This window comes from Zootoca vivipara, chromosome 1, assembly GCF_963506605.1.
Source record: "Zootoca vivipara chromosome 1, rZooViv1.1, whole genome shotgun sequence".
Taxonomy (NCBI): Eukaryota; Metazoa; Chordata; class Lepidosauria; order Squamata; family Lacertidae; genus Zootoca; species Zootoca vivipara.
The window spans coordinates 114,166,456-114,184,083 of record NC_083276.1 but is presented as its reverse complement, the minus strand read 5'-3'; the positions used below and the strand labels follow the sequence as shown (position 1 = coordinate 114,184,083).

Here is a 17,628-nt window from a genome sequence, read left to right as displayed (position 1 = left end):
CTGCCCATGACAAGCTGGAATGTTGCAGTGTCTTATTCATGTCCTTCAATATTTCCAAGTAACCCAACACCGCTCTCTTAACCACAAGCAGTCAGGAGATTTGCAAAACAAAGCAGACAAAGGGCACTGGAAATTTCCTTTCAGCTACACGGTGTCTCCATCTTGGCTGGTCCTTCCCATTGTTTTAACTAATCCACAAGTCAAATCAAAGTTCGGTCTGTCACAGCTTCAAACATCAGATTTCTTCTTTTTATGAAATATCTTATACCGCAACGATTTAGCAGATTTTCCAAATCATTTTGCAGCTTTGACAGCTTTTGACAGCTGTCAATGCACCTTCCCCTTAGAACCTTGCTGATCCTCAAGGGGTGCCGGCTCCAGGGTCTAGGAAAGGTTTACAAAGTCTTTCATTCTTTTGGGATCCACAGTCAAATAGTTTCCCTTCGATTTAGGATTGCATAATTAATGCGCCTCCTAATTGTCCATTAGGAAGAGATCGACTTCCGTTTTTTAAATCTCTTCCTTTTTCCCGATTTTTGCCGAAATTAACAGAAAGTCCAATTAGAGATTCCACTTACTTTCCTTCCTTTTGATTCCTTTGGAAGAATCCACAGCTAACTGGTAGAAGACTTGAGGCTTTGCTTCTCGGAGGCAAGATATCGTCCGAAAATCGTCCGAAAATGGCTCCCGTGACTCCACTCCGCCGGCTCGCAGGGTCTCTATTGATTCCCTGGGCAGCGGAGGAATCGCGGACCGGAGCCTGCCGGACCTGCGCCCCAGGGACGCTCTTCCCTGGGTTCTTGTGGGGAATCCGCTCGCCCCGCGGCGTTCCCCCCCCCTCCGCGATGCCAGGGACCTCGGAGCTCGAGGTCCCTGCGTCCTCTCCCCAGCGCTGTAGACCGGAAGTCCTGTAAATCCTAGATGCTATACTCCTATTGATGCAGCCTAGAATTGCATTGGCTTTTTTAGCTGCTGCATCACACTGTTGACTCATGTCAAGTTTGTGGTCTACCAAGAGTCCTAGATCCTTTTCACATGTACTGCTCTCAAGCCAGGTGGCAGTACATGTGAAAAGGATCTAGGAGTCTTGGTAGACCACAAGCTTGACATGAGTCAACAGTGTGATGCAGCAGCTAAAAAAGCCAATGCAATTCTGGGCTGCATCAATAGGAGTATAGCATCTAGATCAAGGGAAGTAATAGTACCACTGTACAGTATTCTGTTCTGGTCAGTCCTCACCTGGAGTACTGTGTCCAGTTCTGGGCACCACAATTCAAAAAGGATACTGATAAGCTGGAACGTGTCCAGAAGAGGGCAACCAAAATTGTCAAAGGCCTGGAAACGATGCTTTATGAGGAATGGCTTAGGGAGCTGGGTATGTTTAGCCCGGAGAAGAGAAGGTTAAGGTTAGTCTAGCTTCAAGTGAGTTAGATTTGGCCCTGAGGTCTGCTGGTTGCTGATGCTTACTAAAAAGCGACAGCAATTTATCTAGGTTAAGGGGTGATATGATAGCCATGTTCAAATATATAAAAGGATGTCATATAGAGGAGGGAGAAAGGTTGTTTTCTGCTGCTCCAGAGACGCGGACACGGAGCAATGGATTCAAACTACAAGAAAGAAGATTCCACCTAAACATTAGGAAGAACTTCCTGACAGTAAGAGCTGTTCGGCAGTGGAATTTGCTACCAAGGAGTGTGGTAGAGTCTCCTTCTTTGGAGGTCTTTAAGCAGAGGCTTGACAGGCATATGTCAAGAATGCTTTGATGGTGTTTCCTGCTTGGCAGGGGGTTGCACTAGATGGCCCTTGCGGTCTCTTCCAACTCTATGATTCCATGAATTGTTCTTAATTTACGAATTTGAAATTGCTATAACCCATCCTGGAACCTACTAGTGGAAGACAGGTTATAAATTTAATAAAATAACAAAATTATAACAGCAGCAGCGGCAAATTAAAGGCAACGATCAGGTCCAACTGTGTGTGGCTTTCACCTGGCTTTAAAAGAGCTGTTTATTCAAGTGACTGATGTTTAATGGCCAGTCTTATCACAGAGCACAGCTGCCAGAATGGTGATAGAAAGCAGCAGAGCCGTATCCATTGCCTGGGCTTTGTGCAGCCAAACTAATTATACAGAATACAGTTTCACTCTGAAACTAGATAAATTGCTGTCGCTTTTTAGTAAGCATCAGCAACCAGCAGACCTCAGGGCTAAATCTAACTCACTTGAAGCTAGACTACAGTTAGCCGGCCCTAGGAAGGAGGTGTGTGTGGTTGGGCACAGAATGCTGGGAGCTATTGAAATAGGACTTCATGCCAGACACGTTCAAAGGCAAATGTTGGAAGGCCCCATTAGTGGAAAATCAATTAAGTGGGTGCAATTCAGTTAATGGGTATTATATCCCAATATACTTGTGTGGTATTGTTAGCCACATAGCCATGATAGACTGACTGTGTGTGTGTGTGTGTGTGTGTGTACACACACACACACACACACACACACACACATATATATATATATATATATATATATATATATATATATATATATATATGCAATGCAACCTGGAAAGAAAAGGTAGGCAGGTGTGTGTGTGTGTGTGTGCACTTCTTTCCCCTTCGTTTTTCCACTAGCTATTGCACCCTGCTAAAGGAACTTCTCTAGGAAGAAAAAGTATGTGAGGAGGGAGTTTTGCTGCACATTTTGATGCTAAATACGTAGTATGGTCATTAGTAACTACTAATAGGCACCAAATGCCTGGAAATAGTGGGCAACTCTTCCAAGTCATGTTCCCAAATTCAGCTAGTGATGCTAGTCTAGGCACAGACATGTCCCAAATTGGTGCAGGCAAATTTCTGCACACAAACGTGTGCTGTAAGTGCCGTCTTCCAGTCTGATCCAGCAGCTCACACTGTATATCTGAAGCTCTGTAAAATAAGATGCAGTAATGTCATCAACTATCTGGGAGCTGGATTTCCCCTCTCTCTGCCAAATTATTGGTAGGTAGGGCTCTAACTTATTATGCCTACGGTTAGTTCTGAGCCAAAATAAGTTGCTTCCAGGAAGTTCCGAGCTCTAGTGTCTTTTTTATAAATTAACACTTTAGTGATCTAGAATCAAACGTTCTCTATAGTGGCACAAAATAATTGATTTTCTGCAGTTATAGGCACAGTTCAGGACCTTGCTTTCACTAAGCATTGAGTGTTTTCTACACATCTTTACATCAGTGGAATTTCAAGTCACTCATATGTCACCAGGGACACAATCCAATTCAAAGCGAATCAATAGTAAAGCCTTTCATTGATTTCAATGAGTCCAGGTTCCAAGGAAGGAAAGCAGATGGCTGCCAGAGGTGGGAGGGCAAACAGCGACAAATACACCCAACATTCTGTGAAAAAATGAATCTTAAATACGAATACTTTGCCTTATTATGTCTCTGTTCCAAGACATTTTTTTTTAAAGTAAATGATTAGCATTTACTTATTTAAAGCATTGTCTTTACAAAAGGAGCACCCTCCTTCTCGAGAATCTGAATTTCCAATTTCAATGTGGCTATTATCTCCTGCAATGTAAGTAGGCTCAAATATCCCTTTCCCCCCATTTGTTGTTCTGAAAGAACACTGACAACACTTTTTCACTTCAAGGTTGATCAGTCACCTACGATCACCATTAAAAGCACTGTAAAAAAAAATTCCCACAACTGCTATTAATTTTTAAGTAGCATATTGTGAACATTAAGAATTAACCGATAGGGAACATCTGTTGCTCACTTATATTTCCTCAGTATCACACAGCCCTTTTATCCTTTACACACAATTTATATAAGCAATAGTTTCTCTTGTTTAAATAATATGAAATTGTCACACATCTGCTAGAGACAATAATATAATTGGATGTTGACTGAAAACCTGCTTTTAACTAATAGAAAGCCAATCTTTAATTATCACTTACAAATAATTTATTTATTTTTACTTTACACATGGAGTGAAGTGGAATTCAAGACCTTGCCAACAACAACAAAAAGACAACAAATGAACAATTTTGAAGCACGAATGAAGTTATTATTGATTTGTCTGAATCACGCCATTTCTGCTCCAGGAAACAAAACAAAAAAACTGGTGCTGAAGATGGTTCGGAAACTTCAGCCACTACAGAATTCAGCAGCTAGGTTGCTCACCAGGGCCAGACGGTTTGAGCACCGATCCTGGTCCAATGGCACTGGCTGCCAATTAGTTTCTGGGCCCAGTTCAAAGTGCTGTTCTTGACTTATAAAGCCTTAAAAGGCTCAGGAGCACAATACCTCAAGGAGTGCTTCTCTCCAAATGGACCTAACCCGGACCATGAGATCATCATCTGAGGCCCTTCTATTGTGTGCCTCCTCCACGAGGCCTGGAAGTTGGAAACACACACACAGAGAGAGGCCTTTTCTGCAGTGGCTCCCTATTTGTGGAATGCTCTCCCTGGGGAGGTTCGGCTGGCACCTTCATTATACACCTTTCAAATCAAAGGAGCCAAAATATTGTTGCTGGTTGGGTAAGCAAAGTATGGGTTTTGCGCCAACTCCTCTTCCCTCCCCAGACCGCCAGGAGGGGAGGTCTGGGGGAGGAGGGGAGGTCTTTAATCTCTTTTGGCAGTTTTGTGTGTCAGTGCCCCCCCCCCATGAGCTATTGGGGAGGTTCACAACCTTGCTTCTTAATATAAATGGTAGCGTTTGTGGCTTCTATTTCAACGTCTCCTTGGCAAAAAAAACTCATGCCTCTCACAAAGGCATTATTCTCCTACCAGGAAGTATAAAGCTTTCCTCCAGGAATTCTCTATTCACGTCTGCCTAGCTAAGCTGCAAAACTGGCTGGGTGCTATGCCAGACTTTTACATTTGCAAACATCATTTTCTATTGTATTTTAAACAGTGACTGTATACAAAAAAATAACAAGAACAACACAGCAAGAGGGGAAGGCAAACACCCTTTGTATCCCGCTTGTCAAAAGGGTTGCTTTTTGCAGGCTGTGTGTTTGTGATAAAAAGGAGATTTGTGATACATGCCAGTGAAGGGGCATTTGCTGGGTTCACACAGCCAAGGGTATTGCAGTATTCTTGTGACTGGTAGGTTGCTGTTGGCAGGTTTTGTTACGTGTGTCACGAGTGGGGGTTGTATCCAACTAGGTTCTACTCAAGAGTAGTTCCATTGAATTAAATGTCCCCAAGTAAGTCATGCCTAACAGTTTCAATGGATCTACTGTACTCTCAATAGGCCTAGCATTGGCTATAGCCCATTAAGATTAGCATAATAAAATGAAATGGAATAAAATTTATAGACACAATTTCACCAAAATAAAGGGAAACTCAGACTCAGGCAGAGTTAGAAACTCAGATATATAAGCTAGGCACCCAAATACCAGGGTTACAGCCGTCAAGACAAAATGCCTAGCTGCCATTGGGGGGGGGGGCAGATGCTTCAAGTCATGTTTTTCAATACCACTTTTTGGTTCCTTGAAATTCATTCTGATTGTGCAGATAAAAGATAACTGGTAGAATTCTACGGGATGTGTGTGAAAATGGCCAAGACCCAAGGATCCCCAGGCACACACCTCCAGATGGTGGAGACAGCAGCCGCCATCTTGGTGCCTGGGCATCTTCACTTGGTCGCACGTGGCTGATAGCCAGGTGCAAAATGTGCCTGGCAAATTTCAAACACGGGACCCAGAATCTTGCTAAATAGAGTAAGGATCTGGAGTTATGCCATCAAAAACAAACACCTTGTTTGTTCCCCCCTCTTCATCCACCTTGTGCTTCTTTTAAGAAGTTGAAAAAGTTTATCAAGAGGAGAAACAACGTAATTTATACAATTAATAAAGTTTGCTGTGCTGTGGCAGCTTCTCTTCTCAACACTGGATCTTCACATGCTTTTTCTTGCCACCCAAAAGAAACTACGGTAGCTGGAGGAAGAAGAAAGGACAGAGGGTGGAGAGCTGTGGGCTGTTTCCCCACACTTTGGGCCCCGTGGGAAACTCAACAAACCGGTTGTACCTGGAACTAGGTGTGGGGAGTGCGGCTGAATGAGACACAGCTGTGGGTAGCCTGAGAAAGTACCATTCACCTTGAGCCTGCCATAAAAAAACCAAGTCTGGAGTGAGAAACTAGGGTGACGTCTGCCGTTTCCAGGAACTCTTCTTGTTGTGAGAATTTTGCGGGTGAGCAGAGATTTTGTGGGAAAACTGAGGCTGATGATGTTTGTTAGAAGGAAAATGAATTGGTATTGAGATATATATAGACACACACACACACACACACACACACACACAAATAGAGTCATACCTCGGTTTAAGTACGCCTCAGTTTGAGTATTTTCAGTTTAAGTACTCCGCGGACCTGTCTGGAACGGATTAATCCACTTTCCATTACTTTCAATGGGAAAGTTCGCTTCAGGTTAAGTACGCTTCAGTTTAAGTATTCCATGGACCGTCTGGAACGGATTAATCCACTTTCCATTACTTTCAATGGGAAATATACCATCTCAGGACTATTTAATTGCTCATCCTCTAACATTGTGTATGCCATCAAATGCCAACAGTGCCCTTCAGCTCTCTATATTGGACAAACAGGCCAAACCCTACGCCAAAGGATAAATGGACATAAATCTGACATCAGGAATTACAAGACAGAGAAACCAGTAGGAGAACACTTCAATCTCCCAGGACATTTTATACAAGATCTCAAAGTAGCTGTCTTACTACAAAAGAATTTCAGAAATAGACTTATCAACTTATCACCAAGCTTAAAACCATGGAGAGACCTGGTTTGAACAGAGACGTTGGATTCTTATCTCATTATACATGCAAGACCATTTCCAGTTGTTTACAGTCGTCAACAGCTATCAGTCAGTCAATCACCCATTTCCACCACCCTTCTGAGTGATACCCCCTCCCCACCCTTTCTCTACATATAAGCGTCTGGGGACTTCTATTTCAGTGTATCTGAAGAAGTGTGCATGCACATGAAAGCTCATACCAAAATAAAAACTCAGTTGGTCTTTAAGGTGCTTTAATTTTGTTTCAATGGGGAAAGTTCGCTTCATGTTAAGTACGGACTTCCGGAACCAATTGTGTTTGTAAACCGAGGTACCACTGTATGAAACGTATTAATGTAACTTATTAATATGTAACTGCATGTTTGTAATATTTTTATTTAAGCTGTCTGTTGTTGCTTCAGTTTTCTGTGCAACATTTAGCTATTTTTAAATATATATTAAGCGGTATAGAAATTAAATAATCAATCATCCTTCTCCTTATTATGCCTTGTGTGGCATTATGCTAGTGCCCCATGCGCTTCACAGAGCCTTGAGCTTAATGTTATCCATCAATGTGGCAGGCAGATGCCGTCAAGGATGTATGAAGAATGGAGAAAGGGAAATTGTAATGCTGGGCTGAAAATCAATAACTTGCCCTCAAGTGAAGTAGCATGTGCAACACTGTTTGAAGTGTGTGTTTACCTCGCAGGGGGGGGGGGTACTACTATGTGTTCAAGACTAACTGCTTTTTTATATATATAAGGATTTCAGAGAAAAACAATGAAGCGACAGGACTGGAAGAACTGGAATAGCTTCCCTTATCTGAAGTAACAGGATGCAAAGATATTTGAAAGAGCATGCAGGTTGACAAAGCAAAAGAGCCTCCGATTCCCCTGCATTCTGTGGGATTCACTACACCTGTGCCATCAAAAGAGCACGCCTCAAAAGGAGAAACATAAATCTACTATTGTGCTCGTCCCTGCATAAAAGGGCAGTGGGTGCGGTAAAGAGGGTAAAAGCAGCCCACAGGGCAAGAGGGGATATGATGCTACAGAAGCAAAGGAATGGCTGCTACTGCCAGGAACCTGGTTGTTTCCATAAGTGGCAGGATTCGGCCCTGAACAACAAGAAGTTACCATTACAAAGAAGGCAACTTGAGACTGGGCTAACTTGGAAGCTTGGGGCCTCAAGCTTCTTTGACTTAAGCATTATTTTCTTTACGACTTGTCCAAGACTCCCTCTTTGTATCCCAGGACTGGGGGCTCACAAATGGGCACTTCATCAAGAGGCTGTGAAGTAAGTTTGTGCAAACTTCATCCCTGTGCTTCTGAGAGACACAGGCAGTGTTGGTGCCAAGTCAGCAGCCAATTTACTATTGGTCACTTCGGGGGTGGGGACTCCTCCCTGATAGGAGGTGGCGGCACTGGAGGCAAATCAACAACATCTGGGGACTCAAGGTTGAGAAAGGCTGGTCTAGAGAGCGGAGAGCTGGATGGAGGGAAAGGATGCAGACACTCCTAGCCAGTGCCTCCTCCTCCTATCAGTGAGGAGATGGGACTACAACTCCCATCACGGACAGTGTTCATGGATTATGGGAGTTGTAGTTCAGGAACATCTGGGGACCCAAGGTTAGAAAAGGCTTATCTAGATTGCTGGCCCCCTCCTTGGGCTTAGACACTTCTTAGGGGGCCCAATTTCACCTTCCCCCACCCCGCTAGGAGCCTCTCCAGGGTTGTGGAGCTTCAAACTGCCCAACAGCCTCCCATTTCTCCACTGGATCAGGCCATCGCCTCTGGGACATCTCCACGGGACAAATGACAACAGTAAGGAGAGCTATTGGAAGCCAACAACCCAGAAAAATATCAACAGAAATCTAATGCACTCTGTATGCAGGAAAGTGAAGAAAACAACTTCAGAATGTTGGCTGGGTGGAATCGGTGGCTGTTGAGAAAGGAAGAGAAATGGGCAATGTGTCAAGGGCCTCTGTGATTGTGCATGTCTGGCCCCTTCCACTATTGGGATATAGCCCCTCCACAGCTTTTCAATACGTCTGAACCTTCAGTTTGAAAATGCTTTTTCACCCCTGCCTTGAAGTCTGATGAATCCTTTGAGAGAGATGAGTCTTGCTTTAGTTCTGGAAACAGAGGAGGGAAATCTGCTTTGATCGTCTGGCCCAAACTCCGTACCAGCGACCCAGCTACACTAGAAGATGCGCCAATACCTAAGGGCTGTACTTACAAAGGATGAATACGATACCGAACAGATTTAATGAATATTGCATCTCGCCCCAGTTCTTATTCTTGAGTATTTCACAGGCCATCTGTTCTCTCTGAGTCCAAATGAAATGTCTTGCAGGGGAGGGTTCTCCCCCCCTCCAGATTTTTACAATGAACATGTCTAAAACTCAATAAACAAAGAGTTTACTTTTATATCACTTCCCCCAAATCAATTCATTTTATCTAGCGGTGATAACTTACAGTGTCTTACCATATCAGTTATTTCACAGGCTAACAAGGTACCAAATAAGTTGCAACTATCCTGTGCTTTTTTTGTAAAAAAAAAAAGAGGTGCAGGAACATGGATGCGAACACAAAAAACCTCTACAACTATCCTTATAGATTTGTATCTAAAATGAGGCACATTGTATGAGGATTGAAGATTTTACCTTATGATTCACTAATACTATTTGCTAGAGAAAGTTAAAGAATTGCTTACAAGAAGTAAGCAAACTTAGGATTCATGCCTTCTGAGAACAGGTCATTTTATGGATTAGTAACTTCTAAAGTAGATAAATAGGTACCGCTCTGGCAGGAAGGTAAATGGCGTTTCTGTGCGTTGCTCTGGTTCGCCAGAAGCAACTTTGTCATGCTGGCCACGTGACCCGGAAGCTGTACGCCGGCTCCCTCGGCCGATAACACGAGATGAGCGCCGCAACCCCAGAGTCGGTCACGACTGGACCTAATGGTCAGTGGTCCCTTTACCTTTACCTTCTAAACAGCAAGCAGCAGAGCACATGACTAAATGGAAAGCTCTCAAATTGCAGTGTGGGAAGTATAGAATTCCTCAAGGATCTCTACTGAAACTTGGTTTTTTTTTATTTATCAATGATCTGGAGGCAGAGAGGACATAAAATTTCTGGGTCAAATTGTTCAGAATGGTGGTGAAAGCTCAAGTAGACTGTGGAGAGCTTAAAAGGATCTGTAAATAGGGGGTGAAGGGGGAGATTGGAAATACACAATTGTGCAAAAAATATATGCTAAAGGTTCCGAACTAGAGGAGGCTAACTAAAACCTATACTTTGGGGTAAGTCGTGGTGCATAGATAGCTGAGTGAAAACAAACTCAGTACGCAGTGGCAGTGAAAAAGGAAAATTCCACGCTGGGAATTATTAGGCAAGCAGTTGAGAATTAAACAGCTAGTGTTTGTTATACCTCTTTAAATATATGATGGAAGATAGATGGAAGATACACACCTCTGGTTGCCTCCATCTCAGATAGGATAGAAAAGGCAGTCAAAATTATTGAGTGGTGGAAACTCTTTCCTATGAGGAAAAGCCACAGCAACCAGAGCTTTTTTTTTTGTTTAGGCAAGGAGAAAGAAGACAAAAGGGGAATATGACTGGTGTATAAAATCCTTTGAACATATAATTCATTTATGGATCTCACTACTACAAAAACATGGCAGTGGCTACTGGCCTAGGGGTTATTTATTGAACTGTTGTGAGATTTGTCCATTTTACCTAAGATTTGTCCAGAGCACGCTACAAACTGCAACTCAAGTCCCAGTATGTTGAATGAGCCATTCTAAACAGTAACCACTTTATATCACACTCTTAAAGTGTGTTTAAAATAAAGAATTATGGCAACACCAATTATGGCCACATACACAATATTACACTTTTACTACAATTAATTAATCTGAAGAAACTACTACCACCAGGTTCCCAAGTGTCAATCACTAAGGAGCTACTTTTTTACGTTCCATATACAGTATTAAGACAACCAAGTGCAAAATATATACATGCTGTGTGAGTTGCACATGTATATTTTGAAGGGACATGTATAAATGTTAATAGACATGCCCCCGTCAAATTTACACCCTGTATACTTTCAGGTATGAGCTTTAGTATAAAACTTAAGAAGTGACCCTAACATGGATCAAAAGTCCCATAAGGGAAGAGTCATAGAATACATGTAAAGGTAAAGGGTAAAGGGACCCCTGACCATTAGGTCCAGGCGTGACCGACTCTGGGGTTGCGCATTCATCTCGCATTATTGGCCGAGGGAGCCGGCGTATAGCTTCCAGGTCATGTGGCCAGCATGACAAAGCCACTTCTGGCAAACCAGAGCAGCACATGGAAACGCCGTTTACCTTCCCGCTGTAGCGGTTCCTATTTATCTACTTGCATTTTGACGTGCTTTCGAACTGCTAGGTTGGCAGGAGCTGGGACCAAGCAACGGGAGCTCACCCCGTCACAGGGATTCGAACTGCCGACCTTCTGATCAGCAAGCCCTAGGCTCAGTGGTTTAACCACAGCGCCACCTGGGTCCCTAGAATACATGTAGTTGAGTGTTTTTTTCCAGCTTGGGTGAATTCATGCTAACCTGAATTATTCATAACAAAACTATGGCGTGATCTACACCACTATAAAGCTGATTTGTGTGAATGAATCGTAGCATACAAAATTGTGACCTAGACAAGGTAAGACAAAGCTCAGGTACTCATCCATCTAAGAACCTGATAGTGCTTCCTAAGAATCTGATGAGGGGCGCACTAAGAATTTGGTTCAGATAAGATTCTGGAATTAAAAAGTATTTTGTCAGCTCAGGCAACGAATGGTGTGTTTACCTGCTACAACTGTGTCCTGTCCTTCCTCTGAGAACATCAGAGACGTATTTTAGGATGCAACCTATAACCACCACTTCTCTGGAAGTAAACCTCATGGAATTCAATGAGAGTTACTTCTGAGCAGGCATGTCTAGGATTGAACTCTTAAGTCTCACAAGAACTCTGCCAAATTAAGCAAGGCAAGTGAGGACAGGGGACTTTCTCAAGACCACTCAGTGACCTTTGCAACCAAGCAAGGGCTGGAGCCCAGATTTACCACAGTAATGGTCCTAAAGTGTTATGTGCTGGATTTTACAGATAACTGTACTACACAGAGAGAATATTTACGGTAATACAAGAAACAGTTAATGAGTGGAAAAGAAACATTGCAACATCCATGGCATTGATGGCCATGCTAACCACTAAAAAGCTTACAATTTACCCCACCCCGCCCCTCTCCACCTAATAAATGTGTGGGGAGAAGTCAAGCCCACACTTGCTTGAAGTCCATTCTTGAGACCACTGAGTACACCAATTAAAACAAGTGACTGAAATGTACACCTGACGACCTGTGTGGTATTTTTTAAAGGAACGTACACGTGGACCCCCCCCCCATATGAATCCTCTAAGCTGAATCCTGCCTGCCCACCATGGTGCTGGGCTCCTCCGACTCCTACCCCCCAACACACCACAGTCACAGATGATTATCAATGCTGCCCAACAATACCTCTGCCCTGGGTTTGGAGAGCAAGCAAAGGTCTTGAATGGTCCTCTCCCCGTGCTGCTGAAACGAGCATATTTTAAGTTGGTTTTGCATGTGCTTGTGTAGAATATACCTGCGTGTTTGGCCAATCACCTTTAGAGCCTGATGCTGTGCGCCGGTGGGTTTGTTCCCATGTCACTACTACGACAGCGAGAGCTCGCCTTTGCACGGCTGCTGTAGCATAAGCCGCCTCGGGTGCTGACCGGCGGAAAGGCGAGCAGCAGAACCAGGAGGCACCCCAAAGCGCGGCGCGCCCGGCCCCTTCCCTACCTGGTAGGCGTCAGGGATGTTGACGGTCTCTCCGTGCTCGGCCACGTAGCCAATGATTCCTTTGCCCCAGGGCACCTGCACCTCGTTGGAGTTCTCGGTGCTGTAGCAAGGCAGCAGCGGGGTGCCGGCGTGCACGTCGAAGACCTTGGAGACGAGGCTCTTCTTGCCGGCGGCGGCGCCGCCTTCGACCAGGAAGAGGGAGCCCCGGTCGGCGTCCACCATGAGGCACACGAAGATGAGGATCTTGTAGCTGAGGGCGCCCAAGTCCAGGTCGTTGGAGATGTCCTTGACGAGCTCCAGGAAGAACTGCCTCTCGTTGTGCTCCTTGAGGTGGCGCTTGTAGTCCAGGGCGGTGGGCGGGTATTGCGGGAGGTTCACCCGAGACTCCAGCAGCGCGCTCAGGATGTGCGCCGTCGTGGGCGGCAGCGAGCTGGCTTTCCTCAGCAGGGCCCTTCTCCGCGCGCTGCTCAGCGGCTCCTGCGCCCGCGCGTGGACGTGCTCGTCGTAAGTCAGGTTCACGTGGATGGCCTTGGAGCGCGCGAAACTGCGCCGCAGCTCCTTCTGCGACGCTCGGCGCTGCAGGCCGCCGGCCGCCGTCTCCGGAGGGGCCATGGGGCCGCCGCCCTTTCCCAAAGAGGAGCCGGTGCCGCCCAGCGCCGCCGGGGTGCCATTGCTGCTGTGGCTCGGCCGCTCCTCCACCTCGCCGTCGGCACCGCCGGGAGGCGCTTTGGCGAGGAGGGAGGAGCTCCTCCTCTTCAGCCACTTCTCCACCAGCTCCGGGTGCCTGTCCAGGAAACTTTCCACCGCGGCGAAGTCCAAGCCGGCCGGGGCCGACATGGCGGCCTCGTCACCTCGAAGGCGCACCGCCGCCGCGCGACAAACTTTGCCGCCCTCGTTACTTCATGCTGAAGCGCGGAAGAAAAGCGGCAGCGAGCCGCCGCTCTTGCTGCTTGCTAGCGACTGGCGCGCCCACCCGGAGAGGAAACCCAAGGCGGGTTACAAGCCGTTCGGCACGTGGGGGAACAGGAGGTGGCCGGGCTTTCCCGCCCTCTCTTGGAGCGAGCAAGCAAACGGATCCATCCGCCTCCGAGCCCGGGCCAAGTCCCGGCTTTCTGTGCCCTTCGTACCCCCGGGCTCCTCGCCTTTTTCCTTTAACCCCTCCGTTGTTCCGTGGCGCCCCGTCGTCGTCCTTGCCCTCTTCTCCCGCCCAGGTGGTTCCCACGGGGTTCTCGCGTCCTTTCGCTCCCGGTTACTTGCAACGGGCTGCTGCTGCTTCTCTGGAGATGCGCGTCAAAGCTCTCTGCTAACTGCTGCTCCTGCTGGCGGCGGCTCCTGCGTAACCCAGCCGGCCGACCACTAAGAAGGCGGGGCGGGGAGGGAGGACGCGTGAGCGGAGGAGGAGGCGGTGGCCGGGAGAGGCAGCGGGTACCGGAGCATCATCTCTTTCCAGAGGCGATCGCGTCGACGGAGCGGGAGCAGCGGGTGAATGAAGGGGTTTATAGGAGGGAGGGGGCAGTGGCCGAAGCAAGCAGATGATGCGCGAAGGTGCGAGGTGCAAATTCCCCCCCCCCTCACGCATGAGCGTCAGTAGCGCAGGGGATAGTTGCGCCACCGTGTTATTGGGTTAATGGCTCAAGAAAGGAAATCTCAACGCATTCGAGGTCTGCCATTAAGAAATGCAAACTCTGGGAGAGGTGCCGCCGGTCACCTATCGATTGTTATGGGACTGTGCGTGGGAGGGGAGGGGGGAGATGTTTCTCGCGTGCTCTTGTGTATTTATGACCACGTGTCCTATTGTTCGAGAGTGTGACTTCTGTGCATATATGTTCCTCATAAAAAAAAGATTTAAAGACAGACAAACCACGGCTCCTTTTCCTTAAAATATTTATTTGGAGTAAGCGTCGATACAGCTTTCTAAAGAGCATACATACTTCGGTTTCTGAAACATAACAACCTAGAACGTACACTCAGCTTCTAAAGACAAGATTGGAGAAGTGGGCCCTGCTGATTTTTAATAGTGCACTTTTAAGTAAGGCAGAAATTCTAATCATAATTATTAATTACAAGTATACAAAAATAAAATCCGATGAAACGGCGGGCGTGGAGGTGGTGTCTATAAAATTCGCGGCTTCGGATTGGCAGGAGGTGGTTTTATCTTGCTATACCGTAGTACTGTATTGCCGTGTTCCCTTGCAACCCGCACATACGTCATTATGGGAATCGCTAACGAAGGATATACAGTGTTCCATAAGGAGGGAATCCCCTCGCGCCGCCCGACCCTGTTTACTCGGAAGACAGTCCCAGTGAGTTCAATTGCCTTTACTTCCAAGTAAACGGGCGTGGGCTTGCAGCCTTGATTTGCAGCTGGGTCCATTGTCCTTTTAACTCATTAAAATCAATCTGTCACGCTAGCTTCAATGGACTTGCTGGAGCTCAGGAATGCAACTGCATCCTTTCCTCTTGCAGGAGGGGGTTTGAATCGCAAGATGGGGAGCCGGAAGCCTGCAACCACAAATACTCGGGGATTATAATGCACAGAGACGAGAAGGTGCGCTTGTGTGCAAGCTGGTTTTTTTCTTCTTCTTTATTTGCCCTGGTAGTCTCCCGACTCCCCCTGAAGCGGTTGCGCGCACGTGGTCACCTTTCCACAGAAATGTGCAGGTCTCAAAGTCCGATTAAGATGGAGGCACAGCTAGCACACATGCGGCTTCCGCGCCTCCGCCCCCCCCCCTCCCGCCGCCGCGAGACGAAACCCCGACCGCCTCTCCGCTAAGACAGACTGACGTGGAGCTATTTTTACGCGCACGTGCAGCAGCGCATTTAATGCTGAACCGATGCCTACGCAAAAATGCTGGGGAACCTCAAGACATGGATCCCAGCACGTGAAAAACGTACGCTGTGCAGGGACCTGAATGAAAGCGATGTCAGTGGGTTGGTGGTGGGGAAATATGAATGAGATGCCAAATCTTCTGAATGGAAGCTAGCACACACACCGCCGTCCTATAGCACGCGAGAGGCACCCTGGATTTTAGGAAACCTGAGAGGCACCCTAGATTTTAGGGTGGTGAGGTTCGTATAAATGCCAGGATCTGCTTTCAGTGCCAGGGCTAAGTACGGGTGTTCGTGCTTAGAATGTGCAGCGCCTTCAAGCATGTGCAAAGTTCTTTTATTTGAAATCAAACGTGTTAGCATTGAATGTTAATTTCAACGATAGTGTTGAATGTCAAGCGCAATGTTAGCATTGAAATTAATGGACGTGGCTATGGCCCATTAACTTCAGTGGGTCGACTCTGAGTAATGCTTAGCAGTGGTATTCAGCTGAGGGCAACCAGGTCAGAATAAATAACATCGCGACAGGTTGAGCCTCGATAGCCCCTTGCCAGCTTTCATAAATTAAGCAAAGGTGGGGAGCCCAAGACATACGCGAGAGAGAGGGGCCGATCGAAGAAAGACACGTGGAATTTGATTACGTGGGAGGTGGTTGAAACGCGGCTGAGCTCTCCAGCCGCCGCTGATACATAAATTGATTTGCCCTCCTTGCAGTCGTTTCAGATTGCAGGTAGGAGGAGCCGCTTGGCGTTTGACGATCAGATAGGACAAACTTTCGACAGAAACTGTAATTGAAATAGACGGCGGAACAGGCTCTGACCTAAATATCCGTCCTAGATTATAACGTCGTTGAATTTAAAGGGGGGGGTTAAAAGCAAGCAAAAGCCAGCCTCTCAGCACCGCTGTGTTTGCTGGTTGGCTGCAGATCTAGCTTTGATTTGCTAAAAATAACCTATCTCTCTAGGTGCAAGGTGATGGGCTTTACTATTGGGTACGTCATACACCAACCGATGGCTTCTCATTGAGAAATAGCGCATCGCGAAGAGCAGAGAAACTTGTCAATTGTGATCGCAGGAGGGCAGCAGACTGAGAAGCCCTTTCCGAGCATGCGCAGAGGCGAGAGGATGAAAGGATTTGCATGCACGGTTTGTCAATTTCTTGCGTGACGCTGAGCTCTTGCTTTGGGTGGGTGGGGGACCACGTACCTTCCACCATCGATGGCATGGGCGTATCTCTTACCGCCCCGCCCCCATCAAGTAAAACAAAATAAATAACTAACTGACCAATCACGTCGGTTCGTCCCCCCCCCCCCGCACAAAAGTCCTGCAAAAATCCTGGCTACGCCCATGCTCGTCGACGGGCTTTCGAACACGCTCCACGACGGCACCTGCATTTGCTACCGCGTAGCCGGGAGAGGGAAGAGCGCTCCACTGAGAAGATGCTTGTCTAGTAACGAGTGGGGAGGGCAGGTTTGCAAACGGAGCTCCCGCTTGGTGCTGCAGGAAGCGGAGGTAACGGTCATGCCCTCCTGCTGGAGCAAGAGCCTCGCATGCAGACGCACACTGCAGGACTTGGGAACTCTCCTTAAAAGAGGGTTTTCCCGTTTTGTTTTTTTAAATTCAAACTCTGGTCTTAATGGTTGGGCGCCGAGTCCCACCACACACCCCAAGATAGATATATTTGTAAAAGATGATGATGTCTATGACTTCACCCGCTTCCAAAAGTGGCAAGTCCTGCGTTTTGGAGAACTGGACTCCTGCCTGTAAAAGCCTATGTCTTCATTATGACACTACTTCTATTACTGGCCACCAGGGGCCGCCGCTGCTAGACAAAAGTAGACGCGGGGGGGCGGTTGGGGGCTTAATTGGTTTGAATCCGCGTCCGCTTCAAAGCAGACCCTCGCGGATGCTTTCTAGACAGCCGGAGAAAACTCCCGGGATAAGAAGGGGACCCGCCTGTGCTTATTCCACGTCTGAGATCACGAGCTAAGTTGAGTAGTTAACTCTCCCCACCCCAAATCGTTACAACGCTTTTTGTTAATATTTAAGCGGATTTTTACATATCCAAACATCACTTACTGCCCCACTCCCCGTGCATAGACTTGAGTCATTGCCCTGCAGGCCATCAAAGCAATCAGCAGAGCTGTCAAGCAAGGAC

The 17,628-nt window shown here is 46.8% G+C and overlaps 1 protein-coding gene across 1 annotated transcript in view; it reads right to left on the bottom strand.

Moving 5' to 3' along the window:
* The window catches only part of PDE11A (phosphodiesterase 11A), a 146,989-nt gene extending 133,510 nt beyond the window's left edge, over nt 1-13,479 (bottom strand). The window contains exon 1 of the mRNA XM_035112278.2: nt 12,643-13,479. Coding sequence (XP_034968169.2) covers nt 12,643-13,479 — 837 coding nt within the window. The remainder of the gene's footprint in view (nt 1-12,642) is intronic.
* Between the last annotated feature and the right edge of the window lie 4,149 nt (nt 13,480-17,628).